The 23,769-nt window shown below is 40.5% G+C and overlaps 1 protein-coding gene across 1 annotated transcript in view; it reads left to right on the forward strand.

Annotated features, from left to right (window-relative positions):
- LOC139465862 (annexin A6-like) overlaps positions 1–22,817 on the forward strand; it is a 33,301-nt gene extending 10,484 nt beyond the window's left edge. The window contains exons 9-26 of the mRNA XM_071247818.1: positions 314–389; positions 3,078–3,259; positions 4,379–4,460; positions 5,319–5,413; positions 5,901–6,014; positions 7,979–8,069; positions 8,951–9,277; positions 11,088–11,269; positions 11,630–11,708; positions 12,311–12,396; positions 13,096–13,177; positions 13,605–13,699; positions 14,623–14,736; positions 15,564–15,654; positions 16,486–16,812; positions 17,165–17,346; positions 18,535–18,595; positions 21,727–22,817. Coding sequence (XP_071103919.1) covers positions 314–389; positions 3,078–3,259; positions 4,379–4,460; positions 5,319–5,413; positions 5,901–6,014; positions 7,979–8,069; positions 8,951–9,277; positions 11,088–11,269; positions 11,630–11,708; positions 12,311–12,396; positions 13,096–13,177; positions 13,605–13,699; positions 14,623–14,736; positions 15,564–15,654; positions 16,486–16,812; positions 17,165–17,346; positions 18,535–18,595; positions 21,727–21,740 — 2,280 coding nt within the window. The 3' untranslated portion in view covers positions 21,741–22,817. The remainder of the gene's footprint in view (positions 1–313; positions 390–3,077; positions 3,260–4,378; positions 4,461–5,318; positions 5,414–5,900; positions 6,015–7,978; positions 8,070–8,950; positions 9,278–11,087; positions 11,270–11,629; positions 11,709–12,310; positions 12,397–13,095; positions 13,178–13,604; positions 13,700–14,622; positions 14,737–15,563; positions 15,655–16,485; positions 16,813–17,164; positions 17,347–18,534; positions 18,596–21,726) is intronic.
- The last annotated feature ends 952 nt before the right edge of the window (positions 22,818–23,769 follow it).

A 23,769-nucleotide genomic window follows, 5' to 3' on the forward strand; every position in this document is an offset into this window, starting at 1 on the left:
CTAGGTCTGCCAGGAACGCATGATCATGGGTTCAGATTTGCTTGATTATGTTTCTAGGTTTGTCAGCACCATAGCCGTGCTCATAGTTTTCACCAAAGTGGTGAATGTCTACAACCTGCATCACATCAGGCTTTCCTCCCATATGAAGCTGACAAACAATGATATTACTGAAATACTGTTCAAAGTGGTGTTAAACACAACCCACTCACTCACTCATTCTCTAGTATGCTGATCGGCTGATGTTTTAGCATCTCTGCGGCACTCACTCTAGGTACTGGAAGGAATATTTCAATGTGACAATGTTGATTTGCAGATACTGGAGGGGAAGTTGGAAGACGAGGGAGATGGCTACAAACTGACGGTTGTTCTCTCCAAACCAGGCGTGCCCAGTGAGTCCAGCTCTCAGTCAGACTGACATACAACACAACTCAGATAGACAACTCGCAGACCAGATAACCTAGGACACACACAGTCTACAGCCACTAGGGTGTACTCTGACCTCGACTAATACATCTTTGTTAGTGCTCTTGTGCAACCTTTCTGAAACATATTGCTTTCAACAATTGCACACTTGGAAATCTTGTTCACAAATAGTTCAGGAATTGGGAAGTGGTTTGCCTGTATTTACAAATTCTAGAGTAGGGTAAGTCATTGTCTGTAAAATATGCTTCTTGAACTAGAGGGTAATGTGAGAAGCTTCTATGCAAATGAGGTGTACATTATTAACTAATCTCATTAAAATCAGGTCTTAGTTCTCGCTGCCGCTAAACAAAGATCTGAGGACATCCCATTACGGGTCACGTCAGACCGACCTTGCGCGAACTTTCACCGACCATTGAAATGACTGACAAGAAGTCCACATTAGCCAATCAAAAGGCAGCTTTCTCGTGCTTTATGGCACTAATTTCAAATTGGCGACTACACTTTGAAACATATTTTGACAAATTCTCGGTAAAAAAATTGAAACCTGAACAAAAAAAACATTCTGGAATGGCTAATAGATGGTCTAGATTGTATGGATTCAGTCATTAAACCCGTAACTATCGTTCGGAATACCTCGTGTTAAAGTTTTCGAGGTTGCAAGATTAGAAATCACATTCCGACTGTCACTTTCATGATCTGGTAAGCAACGCTCTGATTGGTCGGATGAAAGGTCATTCTGATGTGACCCCTAATGGGATGTCCTCAGATCTTTGTTTAGCGGTAGCAAGAACTAAGATCTGATTTTAATGAGATTCATTATCAACACTTGTAGAACTGATCAATCTGTATGTGATAGTTGGGAAAGGTGTAACAAACTGGCACATTTGGCAGTGTATTTTTAACATTTAACACATGAATTTGAAACCAGAAATTACATGAAAAGGCATTAACTAGTATGTCAAAACAGCATTGTTACTAATGGTATTAACTGTACCAGTATTTTGTGAAGTCAAACATTGGGGTTGGAAATACATCTGTCTGGAGAACCGACATTAGAGGGACAAGTCAGAATTGTTGGCACATGACCTTCCTAAACTGTTTACCATTCCATCAGTCTGAGACCAAGTCCCCATTCCACGTTAATGAAGTCTTATACTCATAGCACCGCACATGTCACGTGGTCATGTGAGTTTCCAGAGTATTAGGGCTATGGTCAGTCACTGAAGGGGAACCCAACTCTCTTATTTCTTGTATATCTGCAATCAGAAAATATTTTTTTAAAGTATATAAAGTATTTATTCCCATGTTATTTCTACGCATTAAGGACCATGATGGCAAGGTAATGTTGGTAGATTGAGTAATCAATTTGTAGCTTACATTTTATTTCTATATAACAGAAATAATGAATAGATCATGTAACATAGGACATCTGTAGAAACATCCTGGGCTTTCTGTCTTCATTATTTAATCACTGATAATTTTAAAGTAATTTTCTTTGAGTATTTTCCCTGCCTTATTTGTACATGTTTTTTCTGTACAGACCCATCTGTGATATCTCTCTGTACATTCTAGCAGTTTTCTGTACCACTTTTCTGTACAGAAATAAAGACATATCTTGAAACATCTATTTTGTTATTATTTACTTGGACAGTGCATGGTTGATGTTTTGACATCATAGTAACCATGCTAACAGCAAAATTTGTTTACAAGAAAGCCCAGGTTGTTGATAAAATGTGAGAATGTTAATCAAATTGATATTACTTTGATTATGCAAAGTATGTGCTAGCAGACATGATTGTGTTCAGTTACTATCTCTGAAGAAAACAAAGAAACAAGTTGTTATGGTTTTAATTCATGGTGTTTTGATGTCGTCTAATATTCAATAAGCAGACAGTAATACAGCTTTATAGGTGGAATCATTTGACAAGGCTATATACTTGGATTGATTTTAGTAGAGCTTAACACTCTCATAGTGAAGGAATGTAACATGGTAATTTGGTGTACTGCAGACAGAGACAGAATATTGCTAAAGGATAGGCAGCTTCGTTTGCTGGAGAATTTGTGCAAGGACCACTTGGTCCTCGAAAACAGTCAGAAATACACAGACCACACGATCCTCAAAACAGTCAGAAATACACAGACCACTTGATCTTCAGAAAGTCAGAAATACACAGACCACTTGGTACCCCAAAACAGTCAGAAATACACAGACCACTTGGTCCTCGAAAACAGTCAGAAATACACAGACCACACGATCCTCAAAACAGTCAGAGATACACAGACCACTTGGTTCTCAGAAAGTCAGAAATACACAGACCACTTGGTACTCAAAAACAGTCAGAAATATACAGACCAGTAGATCCCCCAAAACAGTCAGAAATACACAGAACAGGAGATCCTCAAAAAGAGTCAGAGACACATATACCAGACCACTTGATCCTCAGAAAGTCACAAACACACAGGCCCCTAGATCCTCAAATAACTGTCCGCAGTCCACACACAACTATCCATCCTCATAAAAGTTCTGACACACAAAACAATCACTCCTCATACACACTGTAGTCCAAAACACAGAACATTAGATCATCATAACCAGACACACTGGAACCAGAGCAGGCTGGGGCTTCTTGCAGTGGACTGGTCCATTATTTCAGGGGGTACAGTAAAGAAGAAGAAGCCACCAGCTGCTGCACCGCCACCTACCCACCCTCCCTGGAAGCCGACTGGTAGCATGTCCGACTCCTCCAAGAAGTCAGAGAAGCCAGAGAAGCCAAAGAAGAAGGATCCCCCTGCTAAGAAGGATCCCTACTACGCCATGGAAACAGAGGATCTCAATGTAAGACGGTGCAAACGCTCCTAAATAAGACTTCATCCACAGACAGGCAGTTTCAGTTAGCTCTGTACATAGGGAGACAGTACTCGTTTTCCACCTACATCTAGACATTGTAATTCATATGTTGTGTGGAACTTAAACATTATCTCTGATGGTTATCATCAACTGCTAAATTGGAATATATCATAAGATTTTAGCTAGCGGATGTGAACCGAATTTTCTGGGACAGACGATAAGCTGAGCCTTTTCCCCTTTTAAAGGGTTTGTACAAGGAGTATTCCTATTCCACCTACTGGCAACTAGGTTAGCCATCTCAACCCATTATGGCGTGATCATGCTGGAGGTATAATGGTAAAACGGTTGTGAGAGCAGTGCCAAAATGGCAATTTTTTTATCTTATCCTATCTCACACTATGCATTTCTTCCTTCTTCTTTTGATCATTGTGTGGAAACGTGCTAGAACAAAGTATCCAGCTTCGTAAAACATTTCCGTTTCTGACATTTATGTAAATACGTACGAGCATCTGTGGTGCAGCTTGCAAAGGCTGTTGGAATCGCAACAAAGATCATGTGAATCAACTGAGGGATAGGTACGTCTGCATGTCATAGAAGTTGAAACAAATGTATACTAAGCTCTCACACAAAAAACAAAAGTTATTCTCTGGTGCTCAATAAACGTCCCCACACAGTGGCGGTGAGAAAGAGAATAATGTTGGCAGGGGTAGTCAGGTGATCAAGTAGTGTGAGGTCACACAGACAGGAATAAAGTGCGTGACCCATTTGTTTTGGTGGTGACCATAGTGATGCTGGGACGTGTTCGGTTGAAATGGTTTTAGAAGCTGGAAACTTTGTTCTAGCATGTTTCCACACAATGACGTAAGAAGAAGAAATGCATAGTCTGAGATAGGATAAGTATATAAATATACAATTTGATTTACAATTTTGGCGATATGCACCAATATTCTTGTGGAAACTGACCCGGTGTATGCCAAAACAGACCATTTGCTTGTGGTGTAAATAAAATGAATATTGAGAGCACGAGTTAACGGATGGGTAATCAAGCTGAACGTCATGGAACAGTTGGAGGGATGGTACTGATGTGCTGTGTGTTTGCTCCTTCAGCAAGAGGGAACGGTGGTTGCGTATGCAGCCTTCAATGCGGAACAAGATGCTGAAGTCCTGAAGCAGGCAATGAAGGGTCTAGGTAAGTTGAGACACTACACAGTCAGTTCAGGACAACATTATAGTCTTTTATTCAGAAGCCAACACTAGTCACGTCAATCTCATTAAAATCAGACCTCAGTTCGCGCTACCACTAAACAAAGATATCAGGACATCCCATTAGGGGTCACATCAGAACGACCTTTCATCTGACCGATCAGAGCGTCGCTTACCAGATCATGAAAGTGACAGTTGGAATGTGATTTCTAATCACGCAGCCTCGAAAACTTTAACTCTGAACGACAGTTAAGGGTTTAACGACTGAATCCATACAATCTAGACCATCTATTAGCCATTCCAGAATGTTCTTTTGCTCAGGTTTCAAATTTGTAATCTAGAATTTGTCAAAATATGTTTCGAAGCGTAGTCGCCAATTTGAAATTAGTGCCGTAAAGCACAAGAAAGCTCCCTTCTGATAGGTCATTGGTTGGTTCGCACAAGGTCAGTCTGACGTGACCCGTAATGGGATGTCCTCAGATCTTTGTTTAGTGGTAGCGAGAACTAAGATCTGATTTTAATGAGATTGTAGTCACGTAGGAGTGATTGATGTTATTATGAATAACGAACTTCTAACAAGCTGAGTTTCACTTGTAGTTTCATTTTGTTCCAATTGAGAAAAGTGAAAACATCATTGGGACTCTTCACATTATCTTCTCAAGCATTTCATGGTTTATGGGGATTTGTTTTTGACATAGAAAACTAAATTGTTGTATGAGCTATATTGTCCTGTATTTTATACTTGTACATTGTACTTGTCCCAAAGTATGAATATGTTGTCTATGGTCCCTTAGGTTTCTTGGTATATGTAGTTTGGATTATAAAATGTGCATGGTGTGTCCAGGGACTGACGAGAACGCCATCATCAACGTGCTGGCCTACCGGTCCAACCCTCAACGGATGGAAATTGTCTCCATGTACAAAACAATGTTTGGAAAGGTATACTTCCATTCCTATTTTACAATATTTCCTAATAATTAATTTATTTCATGAGATTTTTTGAAGGTAATTAACTTCTAATCAACCCTAATAATATATATAACATCAAATCCACCCAGGTAATATATTTACATCAACCTAGGCAATAATTATCCAAAGTCAACCCTGACAATAATCAACCCTGATAATATATATAACATCAAATCAACCCAGACAATATATTTACATCAAGTCAGACAATATATTTACATCAACCAAGGCAATAATCAACCCAAATCAACCCTGACAATAATCAGCCCAGATAATATATTTACATTAAACCAACTCAGACAATATATTAACATCAAATCAGCCCTATATTTTGCCACCTGCCTCTGGGCATGCCCCTCTGCATGTTGACGCAGAAAATCTGTAAACCCAGAAAATAACATGTTCTTGACTTAAAACATGTCACATTAAAGTATTGATTTGTCGACTACAATTGCAGGACTTGATAGAGCACTTGAAGTCGGAATTGAGTGGATCATTCTGCGATGTGGCCAAATTTCTGTGCATGGCTCCAGCCGAGTTTGATGCCTATCTTCTCCGGAAAGCCATCAAGGTAAGGTACCACGACAGCTGGGTCATGCTTGCTTGAACTCAGTCGCATTACAATCAGATCTTTGTGTGGGAAGAACTGTACTTTGACAACCCAGTCTGAAATGAAGGATTCATGAGTCATCGAGCCAATCAGATTTCAGATTTCTAATATGATTTGGCTTAAATTTGTTAGTTACCACCTTGATCCGGTAATTGTTCAGAAAGGCCACTCCACACAGAACAAACATTTCTTTGATCATACTCCCTTTTAGATGTAGATGCCATGGAGCTTAGAAATGACAGAGTGTATAAAATATCCACAACAATGGTGTGGCTTTTATTATTTATTTTTAAAACTGCTCCAGTTAAACAGTTAGTTATCACCCAATGCGATACCTACACACCATGAACACGCTTGTAAGGCTTCAGTGTTTAATGGCAGACATTACAGAGGCTGGGCAAGGGAGATAACTCCAGTGACTTGCCATTATAACAACCATAAACAATAATGTTGGCGCTGGTCCTTTTACTTTGTTTTAAAAAATACAAGAAACATATCTTCTGGTCTGAATTCATATTCATACACTCATGATTGGCAGAGTTGTGAGGTCTCAAGAGAAGTATCAAATTGTGAAAGATGTAATAATAATGAGATGGGCTTGAATTCAGTGTTTTTTCATTGCCACTTAATGATGCAAAGCCTATGTGATTATGTCATGGCTGTTTGTGATAAGGTGTTTTCTGTCATGGAATATGCACCGAGGAGGTGTACCTGGAGTTGTTAACTACCGTATATTGCTGTGTATAAGGCGACCCCACGTATAAGACGACCCCCCTGTACACGCCTTCAAAATCAACCCAAAAAAATCTACAAAATGTACTCCTGATAAATGTTCAAAGCATCTAGTCATTCAGGAACACTTCCCTACTAAACAAAGATATGAGGACATCCCATTAGGGGTCACATCAGAACGACCTTTCATCCGACCGATCAGAGCATCGCTTACCAGATTATGAAAGTGACAGTCGGAATGTGATTTCTAATCATGCCACCTTGAAAACATTAACTCCGAACAATAGTTACGGGCTTAACGACTGAATCCATACAATCTAGACCATCTATTAGCCATTCAAGAATGTTCTTTTTGTTCAGGTTTCAAATTTGTAATCGAGAATTTGTCAAAATATGTTTCAAAGCATAGTTGCCAATTTGAAATAAGGGCCGTAAAGCACAAGAAAGCGGCCTTCTGATAGGTCATTCCATTGGTCGGTCAAAGTTCGCGCAAGGTCGGTCTGACGTGACCCGTAATGAGATGTTCTCAGATCTTTGTTTAGCTGTAGCGAGAACTAAGATCTGATTTTAATGAGATTGGTTTCCCAGACAAGCCAGAAGGTGAGCTTCTGTATCCGTGCCAGGGCAAAGTAAGTGTCAACTCCCTGGGTCGCTAGAGCTGAGTATCGCATGGTATCGTGGTATCTTGTGATACAATTCGTATCACGATACGGATTGACTATACTACTGGTATCACGATAAACTACATCAAATAGGAAGAAATGATGAAATCACTGAAGTACACCCCTAGAACCTCTTTCTTCATGCATTTATTTATAGTTATCTCAAAACCTTTAACAAAGAAAACCACAAGAACCGTTTTAAATGTAGGTGATGGTTATTAAATGTAATAGTTATTCGTCACATCCTCAGCTATCACGTCCTCGTGTTCTGATATGCCTACAGGTGGCGCTATGCTACATCTGCTATTATGGGAGGTAACTCTATTAGTTCCTGTTCTCTTTATATCATAACGCGATCTCACGAACTGACAATTCCAGTATCGTGTGAACCTAAGTATTGATGATGTCATGTGTATCGGTGAATGGTTACAGGCCTATTGTTCGCCTCAGGTTTTCATCCCTAATTTAGCTTCTAGACCCTGATGTTCTCTCACAGTACTATTAACATTAAGATCATACATGTTGCTGCAGGGTCTCGGAACAGACGAGGATGTCCTGATCGAGGTGCTGTGTACACGCTCCAACGCCCAGATACAGGAGATCAAGAAGAAGTATAAAGAAAGTAAGACAAGTATAAGTACAAATCTGTTTCTGGACATTATTATCAGACACACATTATGTGTGATCATGATATGCATGTGTCAGCTCCTGACAGTGTGGTTGCTCATGTCAGCCTCCACACATCTTCCCAAGGACACTTTATTGCACAAATCTTGGGTGCGTGTGTGAAATAGTCTCAAAATAGTGCTGGGCAGGTAGGTTAGCTGGCCTTTACTGTTACCAGTCAGTTCCAAATTTCACTAGCTTATATATGCAACAGTTTTTTCCTCAGAAATTTGATTCTGCAAAGGTATGAATAAAATAACAGATACTATGAAGGGGGACAACTCTCATCTTTGTTGCTGATATTAACTTGATTTCATATTTTTTACAGTTGCATTGATCCTCAGAAATGTGAGAACTCTATTTTTAGTCAACTAAGACACATGCATAAATAAAAATCACCATTAAAATGTCAGTAGCCAGTCGGGCAAGGGACACTTCCAAATCTTCAGCCAATAGACATTTTTCGAGATATGGGCAAGCACGCAGGCGGATATTTTGCACACTGCTTGGGTGACCTTAGGCAGTATACTGATGGCTATATTTGTGTTGGTGATAAATTGTGTGCACAGTGTGGTTGGACATTGTGTTCAGCATAGCCTGGGTTTATGCATAATCACCCAAAGGTCACTATGAGTACGTAAGACTTCATCAAAGTATGACTCATTACTGCATCATGCTTTTCAATGCCTATACTCACTCTCTCACTTTTTAACACACTCATAAAATCAACATACTGTACAAAGCAACATCAGGCTTAACTCACTCTCTCTCACTTTTCAACAGACTGTTCAAAGCAGTGTTAAAACTCCACTCACTCTCTCACTATCTTCCTCACAGAGTTCAACAAGGACCTTGAGAAGGACATCATCGGGGACACCTCAGGTCACTTCAAGCGCCTCCTGGTGACTTTAGTCCAGGCCAGTCGGAGCGACACCACCGAGGTGGACCGAAACAAGGCGCACCAGGATGCCAAGGCGTTGTATGAGGCAGGGGAAAAGAAGTGGGGGACGGACGAGTCCAAGTTCAATGTCATCCTAGGCTCGCGGAGCTACCCACAGCTTCGTGCCATGTTTGAGGAGTACAAGAAGATCTCCAAGAAGGACATTGAAGATGTGTTGAAGAGTGAGATGTCGGGCGATATCCTCCGTGGGATGCTCACCATAGGTAGATATACAGTCTGGGGGAAATGTTTTTTGTGCAGATCCTGAAGTTGGGAAGAGAGTTGCAAATATTACGATATTGTCAAGAGTATGTATTCTCACCGCCAAGAGAACCATAGAAACATGTAGAGAAGTCTGTACGTTAAGAAGAGTTGTTTCCATTGTGAATTAATTAACGACAAAACTAACAACCAGTCCAAGTATTACCACAGAGTGTCTATATTCTTATTACGATATGTTTCCAAACTTCCAAACTTTACCCGCTAATCCTGCTTGGGACAATGGAGCATCTCGAGTCATGGGTCTATGACGTCACATGTGATACGCTCATGAGCATCAGTTTACACAACATACCACTACGTTCGATTGTGCATCAACCAATCTAATATCTCTTGAATGTGAGTAAGTCTTCTTATGTTACTAACATGTATGATATTCACATTTGTTTTGGCAGTGAGTATATAAATCTGTGCTGGTGGGTCACACTGAAGTGACAACTGACCTGTGTCAGTTTGGGCTTTCCTTGTAACATAAACTGACACACCATCTGCGGGTTTGAAACTAACAGTTTTTCTCCGCTAGTCCTTATAATGATAACATATAGCAAAACCCTTAAAATGGATCAATTTCTACTAGTCCTTAGGATACCTTTACTATTGGGCAGTTTGGTAAGGACTCATGACTAGTGCCAATTTCTAACGCTGCCATCTGGGTTGACTATAGGAATATTCTGACATGGGCCCTTTATGTGAAAATTTCAAATATTCCAGAGGTACTGCACAATGTTAAAATGCCCCTTTGTATTTTAAAATGTGGGCTGTTTCAAATTTAGGGTCTAAAAGCACAAGGTCCCACCCTAGAATTATCCCCACACCATGATATAAATAAAAGATTTTAAACTTATCCTATTTCACACTATGCATTTCTTCCTTCTACTTTCGATCCTATGTGGAAACATGCTTGAACAATGTTTCCTGCTTCTAAAACAAATCACCCGAACACATCCAAGCATCACCACGGTCACCTCCCTAGCAAATGGGTCATGCACTGTAATCCTGTGGTTAGTGACCTACACGATACAATCACATGACCGCCCCCCTTCCACTTCATTCTTCTTCTCAAACTGTGGAGACATGTTTTGGGAATATTATATTGTAAAATTTATAATACCGATCAAAGCAGCTTCAAACCCAAGATTTTAACACAAAGTCAAGAGATTGTATGGAAAGTAGGTTTAAGTCATGTGTCATATTCTGAGGTATCATAGGTATGTAGGAAAACACACTTGTAATATTCAAAGTTTGCTAAGGTTCAAAATAGTCTTAGTCAAATGGGTGCTTAGTAAATGGTGAGTAGTATGTGTCTTAAAGCTGGTAAAGCCCTTCTCTCCCAGCAGTGTCATTCAAGATGGGAGTATTGTTTTACTTATCATTACTTAGCATCAGTATATTATTATTATCTAAAGTACCTCTGTTTTGTTTTTGAGCTGAAATCTAATTTATTGCTTCTGAAACCTTTCACTGTTGAAGACAGGAGAGTTTATGAATAGCAACTTCATTGTTTGTTAGGACGTCTCAGGGTGGTGTTTCTGTTCTTGCGAAGTGCGCTGTGTGAAGAACAAGTTCGGCCACAGACAAACAAACAAACAAACAAACAAACAAAACAATCCATCAAGGCCAGGTGATGTTTCATGGTGGTGTTTCTGTTGTTGCTTAGTGCGCTGTGTGAAGAACAAGTTTGGCCACAGACAAACAAACAAAACAATCCATCAAGGCCAGGTGATGTTTCATGGTGGTGTTTCTGTTGTTGCGTAGTGCGCTGTGTGAAGAACAAGTTCGGCCACTTCGCCCGGCAGCTGCAGAAGACGATGAAGGGCATGGGAACAGACGATGACACACTTTGCCGCGTGGTGGTCAGTCGGTGTGAGATAGACATGGTGCAGGTCAAGGAGGAGTTCGAGAAGCTGACCGGACAGACCCTGCAACAGTATATAACAGTAGGTAGTCACTGGGCAGTTCCTATACTCACCTCCTTCATATCATCTACTATATGTGAGCTTGGGTTAGTGCAGTGTGTTCACCAAATATCCCGTGTCATAGGTTTTCGGACGGTTAAGATACTTTCATAGTTTTCTCTCTAATCACATTAACAACTGTAAAACATCTCATTTACTTTTAAAAGACAACTTTCTCTTCAAAACAAGCCATCATCTGAGTAATTACAATGTCAGTGTGTGTGATGCTACACCCCAAATTATTCCGCACATAATTGCGATAAACATGGTGGCTCGAAAACGTATGACGTCCAAAAACGTCAGGTACTAACATTCTGACTCACTGTATTTTTTACTTGACAGGATGACATTTCTGGAGATTACCGTAACATCATCCTGGCCCTGGTGACAGGTGGCCCCCCTCCTGCCTCCAGTGTGCAGTGTAAGTTGTAGCTGTTCTCCACACAGACCCTAGTTACACTCACCTTGTAGGTTACGGCACAGCATGGGTGATCAACAACATGCAGCAACATGTATCTGGAGATGTCCTGCTTGTGGGGTTGTGGTCCCGCTCTCTGAACCACTACTATGCACTGTGCAGAGTTACTCCCCTTAGCCTTGAATTCAGATTCAAGCTATTATGAGATGCTGTCATTTTTCATAAGTGATTCTCTTGTGGAGTAGTTTAACATATCAAGGCTGATATATATCTATGTGTCCATAGGCGGATTCAGAGGAGTATTTTGTAGACAATCTCCCCCACTTCCACTGAGAGAGGATTTTGACATTTTGGACCCCTCCCTTTATAACAAAATGTAGTATGTTGTAGAGAATCCTCATTGCTATATACTGAAAAAACAAACTTAATGACCATGAATATTTCTTGCAGTAATTGTATGAATTTGTGTGCTCAGTTTTCTAAAAGAAATTAAAAATTGTTCAGTATTTAACTAAAATAGTGTTGGAGGTATAGTTGCACTCCCTGCACTGAGTTCTACTCCCTGGTGCTGGAGGTTGGTGTGATTGTGTGGTAATGTGTTTCAGCGGGGAAGGGTTTCGTGGAGGCAGTGAAGAATAAGACTGAGGAGGAGCTTGATGAAGAGGTTCGCCTGGAGACAGAGAAAGTGGAGGTAATAGATAGATATACTACTCAAAAGAAGTTAAAGAACACCCGATTCTGTCATATTACTACGGTTAACCTGCCATGTAGACATCTACTTTGATAGGGCAACAGGATCAGCCATTGCATAGGCCTGTTACTCCATGGCTGGTTATACAGTATTTTCATGAACTGGTAATCAATAGAGTCTCCTATCATTGCCGAGCCAGGGTGGTTATATTTATTAAGCCCGAGGATAGGGTTTACCTCAAAACTAGTTAGATAAGTTGGCAGTGAAGAGAGCGTCTGTTGAAAATCTAAAACATTTTATAGCGTGGTGACATCTAAACAGGAAGTTATGGCTATGGTGTAATAGAGGTAGTATTCTAAGAATTATACACAACGATAACAGTTGTTTGATATCTATGCACTTCCTTTACTTTTAATTTTGAATTAGTGACTTGAAGTATGAACACTTGATATCCAGCACAATGTCACGAGAGAAGTCAATTTACAAACCCTAGTTGTATCCTATTCTGATATTCCCTGTCTGTTTGCTTCACAGTCAAAGCTACTAGTAGTGCAGTGGTTTCATTGTTGGAAGTGGTTTTTGTATGTTGGATAGCACTGTTGAATAGCTGCTTGTCCCTCTGACAGCTACATGCTTGAGCTGAATGTGCATCCTGTGAAAGATTGACACTGTTGGATTATAAGCACATTTCTGTTCCAGGCTGACCCAACAGTCACTCCATTCGAGGGCTTCAATGCTGAGCAGGATGCAGAGGCGCTACGTAAAGCCATGAAAGGTTTCGGTGAGTTTCCGCACACCACATCGCAAACATTCATTGACACATTATCAGCCTTCCATGTATGTGGTGTGACAATCGTGTAACATCAGTTGTCCTCTTCATACTTGATACTGTGTTGTGTGATTGTTGTGGGGCCAAGGTGACAGTCATGTAACCATGCTGCCTGATATGGATGTGGTGGGACCAAGGTGACAGTTGTGTGGTGTGGTGTGTGACAGTCATGTAACAATGCTGCCTGATATGGATGTCGTGGGGCCAAGGTGACAGTTGTGTGGTGTGGTGTGTGACAGTCATGTAACCATGCTACCGGATATGGATGTCGTGGGGCCATGTTGACTGTCGTGTGGTGTGGTGTGCGACAGTCATGTAACAATGCTGCCTGATATGGATGTCGTGGGGCCATTGTGACAGTCGTGTGATGTACTTTCAGGCACAGATGAGAAGGCTATTATCAACATCCTGGCCTACAGATCCAATGAACAGAGGGTGGAGCTGACCTCAAAGTTCAAGACGATGTTTGGAAAGGTAGGTTCTGCATTCCCTGTTCATTTATACAGGGTGGTGGGGTTAAAGTATTCGCTGTATGGGTACAATGTGTGAAGCCCTATTCTAGTGTCCCTCGACATAATATTGCTAGAATATTGCTGGAATATTGCTAAACACAGCATTAAACCATAGTCACACACTCAATACAAACACATGTATCACTATATAGTCATGTATCATGCACAGTATACACTTGTTTGTTTTGTATGAAGTATCTCCATGGTAGAAGACCCCGCTGCATCCACCTGTGCCACAAATGATGCGAGTCCATTAATGGTCATCTCATGATGAGAGATGGCTGGGGTAGATTTAATAACAAATTTGTATGTAGCCAGCATGGCTTGCTCCTTTCAAAACTTACTGGCCCTTCTCCAAACTGGCCAACAACTAATTGGTGGAGGCTGTGAAGAGGCTGAACCTGAGGTCATGTAGCCACCTAGCAGGGCTCTGAAAATTATAGAACTCCTCACCCCCAATACGTTTTTTCCTGCACTCTGAGATCAAATCTTTGCGTCCATTTGCCTCATTTCATGGTGACTTATGAGCAAATAAAGAAGTTGTTGAGCACAATATTACAAAATGGCATCTGGTTGTCATTCTACCGAAATCATCCAATTAAAACATTAAACATACACAGAGAAGGGTTGAAATTTTGACTAGCCAGACGGCCATCTACTTTACGTTTCAGCAGGCCCTTTGTAATTTTAAGTGGCCATGGGCCAATGGGCCAGCATTACAATGGACCCCTGGAATGTATTTAAACAAAGCAGACCCAATGTTATATGTTTCTTGTATTTGCCCAGGACCTGTCAAAGGAGCTGTCTAGTGACCTGAGTCCATTAATGGGGATCTCATGATGAGATCCAGACCCAATTTAAATGGGTTTTTTTGTATTTGCTCAGGAACTGTCGAAGGAGCTGTCAAGTGAACTGAGTGGGAACTTCAAGACCCTCTGCAAAGACATGTTGTTGTCCTCTGCCGAGTTTGATGCCAAGAAACTCAACAAGGCTGTTAAGGTAACAACGCAAGATAACATACCATAGATACAATTCCATTTGCAAACCCCCATTTGTTTATTTTTAATTAATTGTTTTCTGATGTTGAAATCTACATGTAATTTGTGACCCACCAGGAGAAAAGAGACCTAGGATACAATTGTGCTATGACGACATAAAGACATTTGACGTCAACTTACTTCAGTGAAGACCACCATGTGTGATGTCACTTATCTCTGTAATAAATATGAACTGAAGCTTGTGAAGTGCATTTTTGTGTTCCGAAGGTGCTCTAGTTTTAAAATATAATGAAAAGTCAAAATGTGATTTTTCACCGATGAGGTCCCTTATCTCATGGCTGGTCACATTGTTATTCATGACCACACTTAGACATGAATTGTAGCCAGTTTCAGGAAGATCTCTTTCATAACCTGTCATAAAACTTGTTTCAATTGCACCATAATCCAAGCAATCGTTCAGCAAATACAAGTGTTGTTCTCATGTCTAAAGCACATTAATAATTTATGATGATGAAAGGCCAAAATTTCAAACCAAATATGCTCAAACAGGACATCATAGCTCCAGCCATTGAATCAGCTACATTACAATACAGCAAAACATTTGGCATGTTTCGAGTTTTGCAAAACTAAGAACAACAAGTGAAGAAAACAATTCTCAAAATGGGGATAAAATGAAAAGCAAACTAAAGAAAGGAACGGGTATTGTGTTGTGGAGTTTAGTGTAAATCTAGCCCTTCTGATAAGCATCATCAAAATTAGTTTCTCCTGAGCATAAGCCCCCCTCCCCCCCAAGCTGGTCAGTGGTAACGAGCGTATGACCTTGTACAGGGCCTGGGCACGGATGAGAAGGTGCTTGTGGAGATTATCTGTACCAGGACCAATGAGCAGCTCCAAACCATCAAGGAGACATACAAGACAAGTAAGTGCAGCAATAGTCACCATGTCAGTAATCCTTCTTCATAACTTATATCTGGATATGTTGATATTTTGTCTTCATGCAATCTTAGATAGGAATCATCAAGGAAGCTACTCCACTTTGTGTGGGACGTTTTTCCAATCTTCTTAAACATTAAATACACATTGTGTTCATCATGTGACCCTCCTATGTTCATCATCCACCTCAAGTGTTCATCACCCAATTCCCCTGTGATCATTGTCCCATGCTCCCTGTTCATCGTCCCACTGTCGTGTTCATCACCCAACCCATTTGTGTTCATCATCCCACTTTCGTGTTCATCTTCCCGCTCTTGTGTTCATCACCCGACCCCTCTGTGTTCATCTTCCCACTCTGGTGTTCATCACCCGACCCCTCCGAGTTCATCTTCCCACTCTGGTGTTCATCACCCGACCCCTCTGTGTTCATCTTCCCACTCTGGTGTTCATCATCCCACTCTCGTGTTCATCACTCGACCCCTCCATATTCATCACCCGACCCCTCCGAGTTCATCTTCCCACTCTCGTGTTCATCACCCGACCCCTCTGTGTTCATCATCCCACTCTGGTGTTCATCACCCGACCCCTCCGAGTTCATCTTCCCACTCTCGTGTTCATCACCCGACCCCTCTGTGTTCATCATCCCACTCTCGTGTTCATCACTCGACCCCTCCATATTCATCACCCGACCCGTCCGTGTTCATCTTACTACTCTTGTATTCATCACCCGACCCCTCCGTGTTCATCATCCTACTAAAGTGTTCCAGTATTTGTCGTCCGACTCCCCTGTATATGACTGCTGTATTCAACTCCACAGTGTTCAGCAAGGATCTGGAAGCAGATGTCGCTTCTGACACGTCTGGTCACTTCAAGCGCCTCCTGGTGGCATGTCTACAGGCCAATCGTCCAGAGGAGCCCACATTTGACCGCAACCAGGCCAAGCTTGATGCTCAGGAGCTTCTGAACGCTGGGGAGAAGAAGTGGGGGACGGATGAGTCCCGCTTCAATGTGATCCTCGTTTCCCGCAGTTACGCTCAGCTGAGAGCAACGTTCCAGGAGTATGCCAAGCTGGCCAACAAAGACATCGAGGACACCATCACCAGCGAAATGTCCGGGGACCTGAAGGAAGGATTCCTTGCAGTCGGTGAGACAACACAAGGCATATTACCCATAGTGGAACAGAAAGCAATAGATATATTCAGGACTTCTGAGAAATATTATTCCATTTCTTTCTAATAGTACATTAATGTTTGTCTAGGACCTTAAATATCAGGACCATACCACAAAGCCATCATGCCACTATGACTTCATATGTTTATGTTAAAGTATGGGTATTACTCAATGTTTGCGCTACAATCATTTTGTGGATTAAGGCGCTGTCTACACTGATGAGAATATCTGATTCAGATAACAGAGGCGAGTTCTACTTATCAATTAGAAACTATGAGAACATAATTATGGACCTGAAATATTTAAATTTATTTCTCCCCTTCTAGTGAAGTGTATACGCAACAAAGCCTTCTACTTTGCGTCGGAACTGTACCGGGCTATGAAGGGTCTTGGTACGGATGACGACACGCTGGTCCGTATAGTCGGGTCTCGGTGTGAGGTGGACATGGTGCAGATCAAGGAGGAGTTTCAGAGGAACTTCAAACAGACTCTTGGAATGTTCATCAAGGTGAGAAACTGCTTGTTGTCACAAAAATACTATCTTAACTTACGATCAGGACATCATTCTCTCAGTACTCAGATAATCTTCACAATCTCATTAAAAATAAAACGTCAACGCCAGAGATCAATCAGTCTCAACAGATTCCACGTGGCATTAATGGCAAAATAGCAGTGAAAATATATGAATGGATCACTGAATATCAGTGAGGACACCAGGTGTTTGCAAACAGATGTTTTACTCTGATTTGATACCTCTCTGCATGACGATCTGAGGATGCCGCTATAGAAGGTCGCGTCAGGTGAACACTGAGTGAACTTTGACCTGCCAATCTAGGTGAAGGATGCATGGGTTTAAGCCAGTCAGATGTCAGCTTTCTAAAGCTATACATTTAGCCTAATTTCTTTACCACCTAGATTAGGAAATTTCAGTTTGTACATAAGAAAACTCTTACATGTTCCTTTGATGGTTGGGATGTGGGATGTAGATGCCATGGTGTATAAAATTTCTATCACAACATAATGGCGCAGCCTTCATCAACCTTCAGAACTATTTGTTTTAGTTCGTTTTTGGGACACAGAAATCAGATATGCTGGTCTGAATGTTTTGGTTATTCGTACCAAGAGTTTAGGAGCCTTCACATTGATGGGCTCATTAGAAAGTTTACCTTAAGTGACCTCTGTTGAGGTGTCCCAGATCATGCAGAGTAAAAGGTCTGATTTTAATGGGATTGATACTTTTCAGGACCTGTTTAGATATAATTCTGTACAGAGTAAACTATGGTTATAACCAACTCTAAGGGACCACTAATTTTAGTGTTATGACGTTAGTTTGTTATGCGCATATATATAGCAAATGGACAAAACAAAGTTTGTTTCATCTGTCAGTTTGTTATAAGTGTGTTCATTACAAAGATAGTTTATGTATTTGACTTGTCTGGTTTCTGAGACTCTGGCACATCAGCAAAAACTCCCCCATAGGGAAGAATTTAATTTCTCCCTTGATACATTAACAGAAATCATGACACTAATCTTACACGCTAACAAGATGAACCCAATAATTTAACGACGAAAATACCTGCTCTTATTAGACTACAGTAGAACTTGTCTGAATGCTAACTGTTATGAAGGGAGTGAAGGTTATTTTCCACAAGTAAAGTATTTCTTACACATGCTTACTCTGTCCCCACTGTTGCAGGATGACACGTCCGGGGACTACCGAACCATGCTGCTGGCTCTGATCCGCGACGAGGGTGTAGGTGAGTGCAGGGATGAAATAGCAGGGACATCTCCTGGGGAGAGTCGGGCTGCAAGTGGGCTGTCTGACTTCATATCTTACATAGTTTTGGGGTTATTACAACATTTGGACCGCCCCTGTGGTCAAGTGGTAGAACGTCCGCCCGGAGAGCGACAGGTCCAGGGTTCGATCCCGGCCGCGTCATACCAAAAGATGTTTAAAGATGGTACTTGTTGTTACCCTGTCTGGCGCTCGGCATTAAGGGGCTAAAACAAGGACTGGTCGGCTAAGAGTCAGTATACTGTGTCTGAGTGGGGTATTCATGTTAAACTGTGGCATGGTATATCAGTGAGCTAGCACTATAAATCGGCATCAGTCCGGACTAGTACAAGCAGCCACACAAACACACACACGTACATGCACGTCGCTATATAAGTGCAATAATCTTGGACGCGACATTAAACCCAATTTCACCTCACCTACAACAACATTTTTCATTGCATGTTCATGAAGCTGTACCTGGTACTACGTAAAGAGGGATCATGATAAACTGTTGTTCTGGTACTACGTAAAGAGGTATCATGATAAACTGTTGTTCTGGTAGTACGTAAAGAGGTATCATGATATACTGTTGTTCTGGTACTACGTAAAGAGGTATCATGATAAACTGTTGTTCTGGTACTACGTAAAGAGGTATCATGATAAACTGTTGTTCTGGTAGTACGTAAAGAGGTATCAAGATAAACTGTTGTTCTGGTACTACGTAAAGAGGTATCATGATATACTGTTGTTCTGGTACTACGTAAAGAGGTATCATGATAAACTGTTGTTCTGGTACTATGTAAAGAGGGATCATGATATACTGTTGTTCTGGTACTATGTAAAGAGGGATCATGATATACTGTTGTTCTGGTACTACGTAAAGAGGTATCATGATATACTGTTGTTCTGGTACTACGTAAAGAGGTATCATGATATACTGTTCTGGTACTACGTAAAGAGGTATCATGATAAACTGTTGTTCTGGTACTACGTAAAGAGGTATCATGATATACTGTTGTTCTGGTACTACGTAAAGAGGTATCATGATATACTGTTCTGGTACTACGTAAAGAGGTATCATGATAAACTGTTGTTCTGGTACTACGTAAAGAGGTATCATGATATACTGTTGTTCTGGTACTACGTAAAGAGGTATCATGATAAACTGTTGTTCTGGTACTACGTAAAGGCGGATCGTGATAAACTGTTGTTCTGGTACTACGTAAAGAGGGATCATGATATACTGTTGTTCTGGTACTACGTAAAGAGGTATCATGATAAGCTGTTGTTCTGGTACTACGTAAAGGGGGATCGTGATAAACTGTTGTTCTGGTACTACGTAAAGAGGGATCATGATAAACTGTTGTTCTGGTACTACGTAAAGAGGTATCATGATAAACTGTTGTTCTGGTACTACGTAAAGGGGGATCATGATATACTGTTGTTCTGGTACTACGTAAAGAGGTATCATGATAAACTGTTGTTCTGGTACTATGTAAAGAGGTATCATGATAAACTGTTGTTCTGGTAGTACGTTAAGGGGTATCATGATAAACTGTTGTTCTGGTACTACGTAAAGGGGGATCGTGATAAACTTGTTCTGGTAGTACGTAAAGAGGTATCATGATAAACTGTTGTTTCGGTACTACGTAAAGAGGGATCATGATAAACTGTTGTTCTGGTACTACGTAAAGGGGGATCGTGATAAACTGTTGTTCTGGTAGTACGTAAAGAGGTATCATGATAAGCTGTTGTTCTGGTAGTACGTAAAGAGGTATCATGATAAACTGTTGTTCTGGTAGTACGTTAAGGGGTATCATGATATACTGTTGTTCTGGTACTACGTAAAGAGGTATCATGATAAACTGTTGTTCTGGTAGTACGTTAAGAGGTATCATGATAAACTGTTGTTCTGGTACTACGTAAAGAGGTATCATGATAAACTGTTGTTCTGGTAGTACGTTAAGGGGTATCATGATAAACTGTTGTTCTGGTACTACGTAAAGGGGGATCGTGATAAACTTGTTCTGGTAGTACGTAAAGAGGTATCATGATAAACTGTTGTTTCGGTACTACGTAAAGAGGGATCATGATAAACTGTTGTTCTGGTACTACGTAAAGGGGGATCGTGATAAACTGTTGTTCTGGTAGTACGTAAAGAGGTATCATGATAAGCTGTTGTTCTGGTACTATGTAAAGAGGGATCATGATAAACTGTTGTTCTGGTACTACGTAAAGGGGGATCGTGATAAACTGTTGTTCTGGTAGTACGTAAAGGGGGATCGTGATAAACTGTTGTTCTGGTACTACGTAAAGAGGTATCATGATAAGCTGTTGTTCTGGTACTATGTAAAGAGGTATCATGATAAACTGTTGTTCTGGTACTACGTAAAGGGGGATCATGATAAACTGTTGTTCTGGTACTACATAAGGAGGTATCATGATAAACTGTTGTTCTGGTACTATGTAAAGAGGTATCATGATAAACTGTTGTTCTGGTACTACGTAAAGAGGTATCATGATAAACTGTTGTTCTGGTACTATGTAAAGAGGTATCATGATAAACTGTTGTTCTGGTAGTACGTAAAGAGGTATCATGATAAACTGCTGTTCTGGTACTACGTAAAGGGGGATCGTGATAAACTGTTGTTGTGGTACTACGTAGAGGGATCGTGATAAGCTGTTGTTCTGGTAGTACGTAAAGAGGGATCATGATAAACTGTTGTTCTGGTACTACGTAAAGGGGGATCGTGATAAACTGTTTTTGTGGTACTACGTAGAAGGATCGTGATAAACTGTTGTTCTGGTAGTACGTAAAGAGGGATCATGATAAACTGTTGTTCTGGTACTACATAGAGAGGGATCATGATAAACTGTTCTGGTACTATGTAAAGAGGTATCATGATATACTGTTGTTCTGGAACTATGTAAAGAGGTATCATGATAAACTATTGTTCTGGTACTACGTAAAGGGATCATCATAAACTGTTGTGGAACATGCATCGTGACATGGATCATCTGATTAATATTGACAATGTAATGTACTCTGTTAAACATTCTGTTTTCATCAGTTACTGTGCTTGTTCTCATCTCAATGTTTGTTTATTTCAGGCAAGAAGAAGTAAACAAGCCAGTCTCCAGCAACAATAACCACTTCCATCTGATATTCACAACACAGAACCGCTCTGTAATTTCTGTGAAGTGACAACCATCTCACATGTGTATGGTACTTCCTTATATGGCCTGTAACCATCTAGTCCCACAGCACAGCTGTCTTCTATTGTAGAGCAGATACAGCTACGTTCTCTTCATAAAACAACTTTTTTCAGACTAGCAATTTTACAAACATCAGTGCCAGTGAAGGAATTGCTTTTTATATTTTTACCTGGAAACTACAGCACTCGTATGTTGGATGAGGTTCTATCACTGGCAATAATCCCTGCATGGTTGTGAATGCCGCTTCCCTACAGCACACATTCAAAACATTCCATGTTCTCAGGCATTCCATCTTTTACATTTTTGACTATTCTATATAAATTAGATTGAGAACATAAACACGTTTTTGAAATTATACATATGTATAAAATTTATCTAACATTTTAATAGTGCATACCTGTTTACATATATATCCTTCTTCTATTAGCAGTCCTGTCACACGAGAACTGTCATGTGGATTTTAGGTCAAATAAAAATATGTATGTTGTATGTATGTAATGTATCTGATTAACATTACAACTTAACCCAGAATGTGAAAGAGAACAAAATAATTGCATAACAAAACAGCAAAACTGTTTCTCCAAAATGTAACCTTTCAAAATGCTTCCTAAAATATTTGTAGTACATGATCTTAAAGGGTTATCACAACAAATTGTATTTGTGCCTTATACAACTATAACATGAGTAGAATCTAACATACAATAAGAATATTTTCAACAGAAGAATATGTTAGTATTGTCATGATTATGTGTTTTAGAAGTGATTAGCTATCATCAATTGACCCAGTGTCTGTGATATCCATCCATCTACTGTAAAGTGTTCATCAATGTAGCAATGTCAGATTTATTTATTGTATGTCATCATAAAGTGTTATGTCCGTCCATTTATTATGTAGGCATTTATTTTGTTACCTGTTGCCTGTTAGTATGTCTCTGTTATGAACCAATTTGGTTGTCTTGTTTTGTAATGTTAGAAGAGCTGGAATAAAATTGTATATTATATGTTGTATTGTTTTATTTTGTGAATGATCTGTTCGATTAAAACTGAAAGTCAGCAATATTCCAGCTATGTGGTGGTGGTGGTGGTGGTAATCTTGACTGCCTCCATGGTCTAGTGGTAGAGCGTCTGCCCGGAGAGCGGAAGGTCGGCGACTACTAAAAGTCGTTAAAAGACGGTACCTGTAACCCAGCCTGGTGTGCGGCATTAAGAGGCTAAAACAAGGACTGGTTGGCTCGGAGTCAATGTACTGTGTCTAATTGGGGTATTCATTATAAAATCTCAGTGGGCTAGCAGTATAACATCAGCATTAGTCTGGACTAGTACAGACAGGACCATGACGAGTCTCCGTGGTAGAATAGGTCTTCAGCAACCAATACTTGCCGTAAAAGGTGACTATGCTTGTCGTAAAAAGCGACTAATGGGATTGGGTGGTCAGGCTCGCTGACTTGGTTGATGCATGACATCGATCCCAATTGCATGGATCAATGCTCATGATATTAATCACTGGATTGTCTGGTCCAGACTCAATTATTTACAGACTGTCGTCATATAGCTGGAATATTGCTGAGTGCAGCGTTAAACAACAAATCAACCAACCCAAATAGTACAGACAGACAGACAGACGTGGTTTTAGAGTGGAATAATCTTGAAGGCGATGTTAAACCCCATTTTCACTTCCCCTGTAAATAATCAGGGTATGATGACATGCAATCAACCAAGTCACAAAGCCTGACCAATCAGTCCATTGAGCTGCCCTTAGGTCTGTGACAAGCAGAGTTTGCTGGAGATATACACACCAAGAACTGACACATTTTGAACTGATTTTGTGATTGAGCATGAGAGATGACAGTACTGTAAATGTGATTACATACAAGTGTATGGCATTGTCAACAATATCACAGCTGTATCATGCCTATATCTGTCGCGGTAAGGTCATAC

This window comes from Haliotis cracherodii, unplaced genomic scaffold (assembly GCF_022045235.1).
Source record: "Haliotis cracherodii isolate W230 unplaced genomic scaffold, xgHalCrac1.p SCAF_18, whole genome shotgun sequence".
Classification (NCBI taxonomy): domain Eukaryota; kingdom Metazoa; phylum Mollusca; class Gastropoda; order Lepetellida; family Haliotidae; genus Haliotis; species Haliotis cracherodii.